Here is an 11,646-nt window from a genome sequence, read left to right as displayed (position 1 = left end):
AGTTTTCTTTAGGGGGGATCTGATTGAACTGTTTAAGATTGTTAAGGGGACTTATAGTGTTGATGGAAAATTTCTTTTTTTTCTTAATGGTGAGGATGGTAGTGCTAATGTACACAAATGTAAAGTTTGACAGAGGAGGAATCATCTTAGGTTAAGACAATTTTATTTTTCTAACAGGGTGGTCGGGTTTTGGAACGGGTTGCCTTCAGACGTTGTTGACGTAGTGAATTTAAGTGAGTTTAAGAAAAAAACTTGATACCTTAAGAATGATAAGAACCGGCTTTTAGGTTTAATTTATTATATTTTTCTATTTATTTGATAGTTTTAGTTTAGTAATGGGATGACCTAAATAGACTAATATGTCACTTGTTGTCCTTAATAACTATATTATGTTATATATAAATATACATTCAATTAAACAGATTTAATTCAATCACTAAAGAAGTCATGTTAAGTTCAATGATTGGATTTGTTCTTACATATCGCAGACACAGACTTTAGAATAAACTAAATTTTATATAACTCTGGTGAGATATTTTATCTGCGAAGCTTTGGCTCGACATAACCAGGTAGTTATGACACTCCACTCAACCTGACAGTTGCAGGCTCAAATCCCTGTCACACTAAACATGCTCTTCCTTTCAGCTTTGGGTTGGGGGACGTTATAATATTTCAATCAATCCAACTATACTTTAGTGAAAGAGTAACCCAAGAGCTGGCGGTGGGTGATAATGACAAGTTGCTAAATTAGGAACATCTAGCGCAGATAGCTTTGTGTGAACTTATAAAGCAACACGAACTAAGAAGCCCTTTCTCATTCAACTTATTGAGTTTGTCATAAATGTTTTACTATCTGGTTGTTTGCCCGTATCTGTATTCCAGTTCGAATGTTGTTTTTGTTTTTTTTCAAAACAGTTAATAATCTTATAACTGTGCATGTATTATGGTAGTGTTTCAGTTGTTATGTCATAATGCGCATGCCCGAAGAGGCCTACCAACTTATTTTGACCTACTCGAAGTGAGAAGTAAGCCACGCGATAGACCTTTATCAGGATCCGTAAGGTATAATCTAACTTAAAATTCTCTTTGACACAGCTTTAGGCACTGCATTACTTACTGCTGTTTTATATTTACTTTACTTTTTAAGTCGTATTTTATAATTAATAACTTGTCATTACTTGCAAAGAATCCACATAAAAGCTCAGAATATTTTCTGGGTTACTGGCTTATTTTAACTTGAAAAGAACGAAAGCACAATGCTTATGTTTTTGGGGTCACTTAGAAAAAAGGTCGGTTAGTCTCTTTAAGCATTATAATTAATCTACTTACGTCATGCATCTCCAAACGAACTGTATTAATAATATCACTATCTTAATTTTTAGCCTGTTATTACAATTAAAAGTGAACGAAATGCTGAAACCAAGATTTGTTGTTCCAAAGTCACAACATATTTTTTGTTTGAAAGAAGTAGCCGTGTCCTCTTCGGAAAACCAGTTCACACAGAAACGACAAGAGTTAGTAAGGCCTAACATTAATATTACATGAGGTACAGAAACCATTTCACCTTACGTTCAATTGTAAAAAACAGTTTGGTATTAAACAGGTTAACCCTCTTTTTTTGCATGAAGTGCTGTTAATATTTGTTATATATACATACATTATATTTTCCGATGAGCAACTTATTAAGGCAGAAATATCTTTTATCTATCACAAATGTTTGCTAAAATGCCATCCTCTCAATAACAAATCTCTTCAGAAAAACTTTTGTTTCTTATCGTCCAGCTCAACTGACGAGTTCTAATTTTAAACGAAGGCCTCTGACCAGTGGCTTTAGAAGATAAAATAAAAATAAAAGGTTCGTTTAACATATCCCTGATTTTTAATCCGAAATGAAGAATTTAATGGAAATTACAAAGGAAAAATTGTCCAGTTTACTTGATTTTTATCGCACATTTTAAACATTTTAGTTTCTAATGTTTCGCCAGTTTTGGGCGCTTACTTTTTGACTCTTAAGGCTTAAACGTTTATTTACAAGACTGGTCAGACTGTAAAACCTTTGTGTCTGGAGCTGAAGAGACTATCTAAATACAACGTATTCGACCACGAAGCAAGTATTATATTATATCGCTCTTTCGGACAATGGGGTGTGCTATTATTCCACTCTGCATACATTATCCACTGTATCGTGTAATATATAAAATTAACTGTTTCTTTCATTCATATCAGATCCTCATTCCAACCCTGGGAATAAACGTGGTACAACAATCTTCTGAGTGCGCATCCTTAAAAGGATTGCTACATGTTTAAGAGTTTTCAAGGTAACTGTGCCAAGAAAACCTGCCGGAAAATAAAAAAAGTACCTAAATAGAGATAAGTTATAAACTAGTTTTGAAAGAGTGAAATTAGCTGTTTTTTCAGTTAACTTTAGTTTGGTAATACAGTGTGTGTGTGTGTTTTCTTATAGCAGAGCCACATTGGGCTATCTGCTGAGTCCACCGGGAGGAATCGAACCTCTGATTTTAGCGATGTAAATCCGAAGACTTTCCGCTGTACCATCAAGGGACCCGCAATGTTATAGTTAGCATACTATTTCTAAACGACAACATTCACCATTTTCACTTCTTAGTTGCCTCTGAATGGCACGAAAGTAAGTCTACAGGTTTGCAGCCTTAAAAGTCGGTTTTGGATACCCATCTGGGCAGAGCACAGATAATTCATGTAACTTTTCTACTCAGCACCCACCGAATTATTCATATCATGAGATTGTATTTTTTTGTCATGCTAATTTACTGGTAAAGTTTTGTTCTAAATAGATTGTAATGAGTTATGTGACATGAATGCTCATGTTAGGTTGCTTTGAAAATGTTAGAATTCTATTATCATAATACTTGTTGCTGACATATATTCTTGGTTGGCTCACTAGTCTTACAACGTTAAAATTCAGAATTCGATTCTCCTCCCGGATATTCTTGGAAACCTCATTTGAATCGAGAGTAAGTTTGGAGGTTTATTAACAACAGAATTCGGAATTTGATCGGCACGTCAGACTTAACGCAGATATTGCACTACGTAAGTTTGAGCTAAAACACTAGACAAACAAACTGCTAGTATAGAGTCGGGCAAGTTAAGCCATTTTAATAGCTTTTAGCATATTATTTTGAAATATTTTATGGGTAGTTTTAAACATAAAAGTTTAAGTTGTATATGGGTAAAAATGTGCCGTGAACTGACTTGGTTCGTTTTGAATATCACAAAAAGCTACATGAATGTTATCAGTGCTAACTGTACCTAATTTAGCAGTGTAAGACTAGAGAGAAGTCATCACCACCCACCGCCAACTCTTTTACCAACGAATAGTGGGACTGACCGTCATATTATAACGCCCCCACGGCTAATGGTGCGAACACGTTCGATAATGTACTGTAAACTGATTATGAAGAAATAGCTTAATACAATATAACGTGTGGAAAGATGCATAGTTACAGAGCAGGCCGATTTCTTTTGGTGTAGCGGAGACATAATATTACGTTTGACTATCTGCCTTATGGCTAGTTTACCAGAACGAAAAGAACTCATTACATACACTATTTTAAATCAATTGAATTTTTACGTTACTGTTTTCTTTATTTTTTGTTTTCTCAACTTCAGTCGATTTGGCGAAAGCAACTTTTGTTATTCCAATAAAGAAATTCTTAATGATCTAAGTTGAAATATAAAGGAAACTTAAAGTTTTTCCATCATAAAATTTTTTTCAATGAAAACGGTCGACAACTAAGACATTTGTTTGTAGTCAAAGCTGCATCACGGCTACTCGTGGTTTTCCCACCATTTGTATCGAAACGTGATTTCTAGCGTTGCAAATCCACATACATACCATTATTTCACTTGGGGAAGCTTTTGAACAAGAATTCAAGTGAAATCAAAATTGCAGTAGAAGGTTTAACAATTAAAAGTTACAACAAAGTTGTTCAGAATGAAACAGGTTAATAATTCAGGGCCAGTGATAGTCTAAGGCCATAGTTGACGTTTCCTTGCCTCAAAAACGCGCTCCGAACCTCGGGGCTGTTGGTGTGTTTTAAAATGACGCTCAAATACTATTTTTCGATCAGACAAGAGTAGCCTATAAGTTGGAGGAAAGTACTATTTGACAAACTGCCTGCCTTGGCTTGTCTGTGTGTTCAAAATTAGGGACAGCTACGGGCAGCTAATTATTTGGGTAACCTTGAGCGATTATTCTGAAACAAACAAAAAATTGATAGTGCAGAGGTTGAAATACGACCAAGAATAATGTGGATATAGTGATAACAACAGAGAAAACTGAATGTTATTTTTAATATTTAAAAATGGAATGATTCATACAAAACACTTATTTTGAGATATTTTTTTTCGAATATTCACATTTCATTTTGAAGCGTTTTCTTGAGGTTTCACGCTAAAAGCAGAGCGCAATTTTTTTTTCTGTGTGTGATAAAGGTACTCGAATAATAGACCAGCAAAAAAGCTATAGGTCAGCAGAATAACCACTGAGTCGCTCTTTACAATTTTAAAGAAATAATTGGCTGATTTATATAAAGGAAATTAAAATATTACGGCACATTTGATCATTTGTCAATTGCCAATTTCAACCAATGAGCTATGAAAAGCAACACTTTGTATATTTTAATATTTTCAAAATCGTGTAGCCTGTTAACCTAAAACAAAATAAAAAAAAACACAGATGCACTAATGTGTGTTTTTGTTTGTTTAGATATCAGTTTCAATCACACAATGATAATTACTTTTAACAGTAAATCGTTTCTTGTTCCCAGCGAGTATATGAAAAATAAACATCTGGTTTTTTGCGGGTTTCCGTGTTAAATAAATGGATAGAATTAATGCGCATGTGCTAAGGCGGTGTTCAAGGCGTTGCAAGTAAGCGTTCGTATGCAGTGAGAATTCAACATACCCTTTAGAAACTCAAAAGTTATTCGCGTGCAAGAGCAGAAGGCTGTTCTACGTTAACCCCGTCCATGTCTCGTCGTAAGCAAGCCAACCCAAAACCTCTCAAACGTAAGTCAGCTAGAGTGCTTTCCTTCTTCAGGGACGTGTATAGTTCTTCTAATTACGTTCTAAACTTCTTTCCTAATATAGTTTAAGGCTTATAACAAATCATTGCTACATTGGACGTAGTAACAGTAACCCTTTTGGTCTTCTACTCCTTTGAATATTTTTAATATGCACATTTGTCCTCGTCTTTAACGCTAACGTTTCAAAGAACGCTTTAGGTTAGATTGTTGTTCGAAACAATGTTTCGGTCACTGAAATTTATCGTAAACATTTTCAGAAATAAAATAGGAACTTGAAATAAATAATAATTGTTATTAGAAATAAGAAAGGGAAACACAGTACTTTAGAGTACTAAGTATTTGTAGTTGTTAAACGTTGGAGAGAAATTGTAATTTTCCACGAAGTCGACATGTTTAGTTAAACGACTTAATATAAACATAAAGAATCTTATAGAGTGCATAATATAAAGAATCATATAGCGTGCAAATCTGTACAATGTGCATTAGTAAAAACAAGAATAATGCGATCTTTTATAATAAATGTTTTGAATATTTTAAACTATGAATGATATAAACCTTTGAAATTAGATTTGTGTGACTCTTGTCTTATGCTTTCGGATTAAGACTAAATAATTTATCTTAATTGAGATCATGGACGTTCCTGGTTCAAGAATACTCGTAAAATTTTGATTTATTATAGATTACCATTTCTCTAAAAGTATTATATATATGCCCACTCACATATTTACACAAATATACTACACAGATATTACATAATGATATATACGTTTTGTAAAGTTTTTATTTAAATGTTATTAACAATTTGTATTCAATTAATGTATGGACGTTCATAATAACTACTGTGAATAAATCACCATATACGCGTTCAAGCTAACAAAACACCTAATTTCGAGGGTCCAAAAGCCCTCGAAATTTAAGTAGTATCGTAAACTTACACGGAAGCCAGTATCATAAACGTTTAAATGTTAAAAACCATCACTCTTTAGTGTCATCCAATGACACGTGACCCATATTCTTAATAAAATTAATACCTGTTTGTGATAAAACAGATAATTCTTTGTAGATAAGGTAATAAAGTCCGGTGTAAACAATTGACAAAGAGGGTGGAATTGTCGGAACCTTCCTGCCGCTGAAACTTTTACCTAAATTGGCGGATTACGCTATCATATACGTGAGTTATGTGTCCTGTACAGGGCGTTGGTTTTTAAATAAGCTGACCTGTAATATGGTATTCTCAAGTTTAGAGCCCTCTATTTTTAGAGCAGCAGAGAAGCGAAAGAAAATAAATAACTATTAAATATAGAACGAGAACCTGGATAAAGATAGATACACAGTGTATTAAACAGTTAAGAAAACTAGAATATCATTCAATATGCATATTGTTAACCATATTAATGAATGGAGGGTAATTAATAACGTGGCGGTGTTGCGGAGAATTATTAAGAATAAGCGTTTTGCAAGTGATGGAAATATATTTTGCACCCGGTTCCAAACCAGAATTCGCACTCGCTCGTGCAGTTGACTTTTAGAAATAGTTTAAAACTTCTTCCTGAGTTTCATTTTAACAGCTTAAGAAATTCAACCAAATGAACAAACTTCTCAAAACAAATATTTAATTGTTTGCTTTTGTATTTATTTATACATCTCTAGTCAATCTGTATAGAAATTTTGGCACGGTGTTGGTACTCGAGTTAACAGAGCTAAGTTGTGCGATAGCCGCTTGTAAGGACAAGCTTGCTTGGAAGATAACTTTGAAGGCTATTTTAAGAATACTCACAACGAGGCTGTTACGATATATTATAATATAGTAACTTCATGACATCTGTCTTATCTAAAGAGGGACACAGCTCCGTTGTATTCCGTATTAAACTACATGTATTATTATATTAGTAACTTACGGCGGGCCATAAGAGGTCAGTAAGTATACCAGTCTGTGAATCCAACAGTCACCGCCTCGCGGCTCTTTGTCACTATATCGCGCTCCGCACTTTCGGGCAATGTGAGCATTATAAGAGTGACAGTCAAATCGTACGATATGAATAAAGTGATCCAAGAGCTAGTGGTGGACATTATTATCCAGCTGTCTCTCCTACACTTCATCACTTGAAACAGAACAACGAATTAGTGCGGTAGTAGTTTTGAGCTAAATACAATAAATAAATAATCAAATGTTGAATAGCAAAAAATACCGTATTTTCTAAATTAGTGGTGTGGACATTTTCTCGCTAATATTGCTGTTAGCATCTTACGTATGCTAAGATACTATATAAGATGCATGACTGCGTGTATTTATACTGTGCCGCTGTATATCTATACACAAAAACTTATTTTATAATTGGCAGATCCTGTTAGCTCAGACTATCGGTCAAATCTTGAGATACATTGTGGTTTAGTTCAATTTTAGCTCTCCCGGTTACAATGTTATATATGATCTAGCTTCATGTCAAATGCGAGAAGGTATCACGCATATCATCATGTTAAATTGACGGATGTCAAGATGAAACGTTAGATTTTTTTTTTCGAACGCTCTTATTTTTTGTCAGTATTGTAAAGTTAAATATGTAGCTGCTTGTGTTTTTATTTGCTGTTTATGTTTGCGTCTCTTATATATTTTTAAAGCTATAGTTGCTAAGCAAGGGTTGTTACTGATATCTGCAAAGTCGAGTAAGATGTTGTATAAAAAAGTTCGCCTTAGGTGTAAAAAAAGTAGTGCGAGTGTATCGCAACGTTTTTTAAATTAATTATGTTTGTTTACCTTGTTATTGTGGTTGTTTTGGATTTTTTTACATTTAACTTTATAATTTTGTCACTGCTAGGGTTATTGTTATGGCTTAGTTTGTTTGTATATGAATTTTTTTGCAAAGCTACACGAGGGCTATCTGGGTCAGCCGTCCGTAATTTAGCAGTGTAAGACTAGAGGGAAGGCAGTTAATCATCATTACCCATCAACAACTTCTGGCTACTCTTTTACCAACTAGTGGGATTGACCATTTATAACGGCTATCTGTGCTAGCCATCCCTAATTTTGCAGTAAGACTAGGGAGGCAGTTATCATTCAACAACTTCTAACGTTTTTTAACCAACGAAAACTAGGATTTATCATCACGCTATAACGTCTCCGGCCTGCATATTCGGTGTAACGCGGAGTTATGGCTTAGTTAGGTCATGATTTATACTAACTTCTAGTTGGTTCGTAGATTATAATCTATTTAATGAAATTAGAGCAAATATTTTTGCTAGATTTATTTTTTACTTCGCTATAACTTTAACCAAGGTATCGTATCTCAAGTTATTAAGTTGTTTGTCTGCTTCCACAAACCACATTGAGCGATCTGGTATGCTCACAGCAGTGAATCGAACTCTAGTATAATGGGTAAAATCGTATTCACCACGTGGCATAGTGGTTAAACTATATCCTTCACATGGTTTGGGCGTAGCAACTTTACGTAGAAGTTTTTTGTTTGATTTTGAATAAACATTATGATATACAAGAACCTGTACTATAAGAATACAATTACATTTTTCATTGGATATTTGGATAATGCTCTGGATGGACGAAATGAGCATGACCAGTTCAGATATAATCATTGAACAAATTCTCAAAAATGTGATATCAAAGGTCATGATTAGCGAATATTAAATTCTAATAATATCTTTTCTGTTCTACGGAAAAAAATCAGTTATAATAGTTTTGCAATTTCATTTATTTTCCATTTAAAATTAAATAAAAAACACGATGTGTGATTTAAATTGATATTAATGTTCTTGAGGTGGCATATTACTACTAAGTTTAATACTTCGATAGTTAATACATACTGCACCATATTGTCAGCACAGTAGTCATAAAATACCCTCATTTTATTTATCATTAACTATTATGTCAAGCTCTTTTAGCTAACTACTCAGTAACTCGTTTACATTTTAAAATAAATTAGGCTTAACTCAAACTGAGACATTTACTGACACCAGATACGCACACGCACTGTAAAGTGTGAAATCAGATTGTTTGGTGTAGCTCAAAGCTATTTGCGCTCTGTTCACCGCGGGGTTTCTAAGCCGCGAATTTTAGTGTTGCAAAATTACCGTCGCCCCACACGTGGGTAAAGTAAGAAGTGCAGATATGGCGTCCCCGCCTAAAATCATTAGTAAGGTACAAGTAGGCTTTTAATGAATGGAAGAAGTTCAACTCCCGCTTCAAAGGTGTTAAAAACGAAACGTCAAATCAGGATGTACAGTATGCACCTTTACATCTGAATGTTTTATAAGTAAAACCGGCTACAGCCCGCTAAGCCCATGCCTTAATCCGGGTTTGGTCACCTCACTCTGGAAATACAATTAGTGTATTGCGTTACAAATCAATTTAAAATTGAATCTTCATTTACAGAAATATCAAATATTTTTATTTTCTTCAAAATGGCATAGGGCTCAAAATGGCCAGAGGGGTTAAGGCGTTCGACTCGTAATCGCAGGTTTGAATCCACGTCGAACCAAACATACTCGCCCTTTCAGCCGTGGGAGCGTTATAAAATTATGGTCAATCCCAGAGTAGCCCAAGAGTTGGCGGTGGGTGGTGATGACTAGCTGCCTTCCCTCTAGTCTTAAACTGCTAAATTAGGAACGGCAAGCGCAGATAGTTCTCGTGTAGCTTTGCGCGAAATTCAAAACCAAACAAACAATCAAACTAACAGAAATATTATATTTTACTCAATTTACAACGTTCGTCCTTTCACTTGTTATTTTTATAATAAAATTACGTGCTATCATTATATGATTTCATATTTTCTGGCCTGTTCTTTTTAAGTAGATTTACTTTTGTTGATTTTTTCTGCTCACTTCACATTTTGTTACCGTGTCTTTATCTTATTTTAATCTATAAATTCGTTTTTAAATTGTCATAGGTTTTGTACTTTAACTTTAAACTTTTAAAGTTATCAAATTTTGTTTTTAATAATACCCTATGTTTCACTTAAACTGTATTATTTTGCTAGGTATATCTTGCAACACTATGAGAATCGGTGTCATTGTCAGCCGTATTAGATTAAGGCCTAACTCATGTTAAAGTATACAATAATATCTTCAAAGATATTATATTTCCGTCACATTTATGCTAGCTTTTAAACTAGAATTAAAGTCAAATACCACCAGCTCATTTTGCAGTTTTTCAGTTGGAGCGAATTTTGCTCATTTGATTTCTTGTATATAGTTTAAGAAAATAATAATAATTTTCTAACTTGTTAACTACAGTAATGATTGTCTGAGTTGTTGTCGAACACAAAAGTGCCTGATGGGCTACCTATTGTTGAGCCATTGGGAGACAACTGTAGTACAGTTTCTTAACGATATGAACAGGTATTAAAACAACAGTCGGACTGTCAAGCAGTATTTACCTACAATCCATTATAATACCTTAAAATAGCTTTCGATTAATCCATTTTAGGCCCGGCATGGCCAAGCGTATTAAGGCGTGCGACGCGTCATCTGAGGGTCGCGGGTTCGCATCCCGGTCGCGCCAAACATGCTCGCCCTTTCAGCCGTGGGGGCGTTATAATGTTACGGTAAATCTCACTATTCGTTGGTAAAAGAGTAGCCCAAGAGTTGGCGGTGGGTGGTGATGACCAGCTGCCTTCCTCTAGTCTTACACTGCTAAATTAGGGACGGTAGCACAGATAGCCCTCGAGTAGCTTTGTGCGAAATTCAAAAGCAAACAAACAAAGAATTAATCCATTTGGACTTAATAGTGACGTAATCTATTTTAACATAAATACATCTTTCAGTACGAGGAGAAAAATATTATGCAACTAGATTTGCACTCTGTGGAGAAATTATGTAAAAAATAAAATGGGTCTTCTAAACCCCATTTGAATTTTGACAGAATCACGTATTAAAAGCTACGATTAACTATTTGAAACAGTTGATCTCTAAGTAGGTACTGACTTAATTGTCAAGTTGAACAGTGGCCCGTATAAAGAAGAATCTGAGAAATGTTCTTATGACAGAACAGATAGAATATAAAGAATCTGAGAAATGTTCTTATGACAGAACAGATAGAATATAAAGAAGAATCTGAGAAATGTTCTTATGACAGAACAGATAGAATATAAAGAAGAATCTGAGAAATGTTCTTATGACAGAACAGATAGAATATAAAGAAGAATCTGAGAAATGTTCTTATGACAGAACAGATAGAATATAAAGAAGAATCTGAGAAATGTTCTTATGACAGAACAGATAGAATATAAAAAGAAGAATCTGAGAAATGTTCTTATGACAGAACAGATAGAATATAAAGAAGAATCTGAGAAATGTTCTTATGACAGAACAGATAGAATATAAAGAAGAATCTGAGAAATGTTCTTATGACAGAACAGATAGAATATAAAGAAGAATCTGAGAAATGTTCTTATGACAGAACAAATAGAATATAAAGAAGAATCTGAGAAATGTTCTTATGAGAAATATTCTTATGACAGAACAGATAGAATATAAAGAAGAATCTGAGAAATGTTCTTATGACAGAACAGATAGAATATAAAGAAGAATCTGAGAAATATTCTTATGACAAAACAGATAGAAACATTTT

At 34.1% G+C, this 11,646-nt stretch overlaps 1 protein-coding gene across 2 annotated transcripts in view; it reads left to right on the top strand.

Annotated features, from left to right (window-relative positions):
- Nucleotides 1-4,907: 4,907 nt before the first annotated feature.
- Nucleotides 4,908-11,646, top strand: part of LOC143250962 (zinc finger protein ush-like) — a 137,942-nt gene continuing 131,203 nt past the window's right edge. For both annotated transcript variants that reach the window (XM_076502199.1, XM_076502201.1), the window contains exon 1: nt 4,908-5,049. In XM_076502199.1, coding sequence (XP_076358314.1) covers nt 5,010-5,049 — 40 coding nt within the window. In that variant the 5' untranslated portion in view covers nt 4,908-5,009. The remainder of the gene's footprint in view (nt 5,050-11,646) is intronic.

The sequence above is a fragment of the Tachypleus tridentatus genome, chromosome 5, assembly GCF_004210375.1.
Source record: "Tachypleus tridentatus isolate NWPU-2018 chromosome 5, ASM421037v1, whole genome shotgun sequence".
Lineage (NCBI taxonomy): Eukaryota > Metazoa > Arthropoda > Merostomata > Xiphosura > Limulidae > Tachypleus > Tachypleus tridentatus.
The sequence above is the reverse complement of the archived record's forward strand: the minus strand, read 5'-3'. Positions and strand labels throughout refer to the sequence as shown.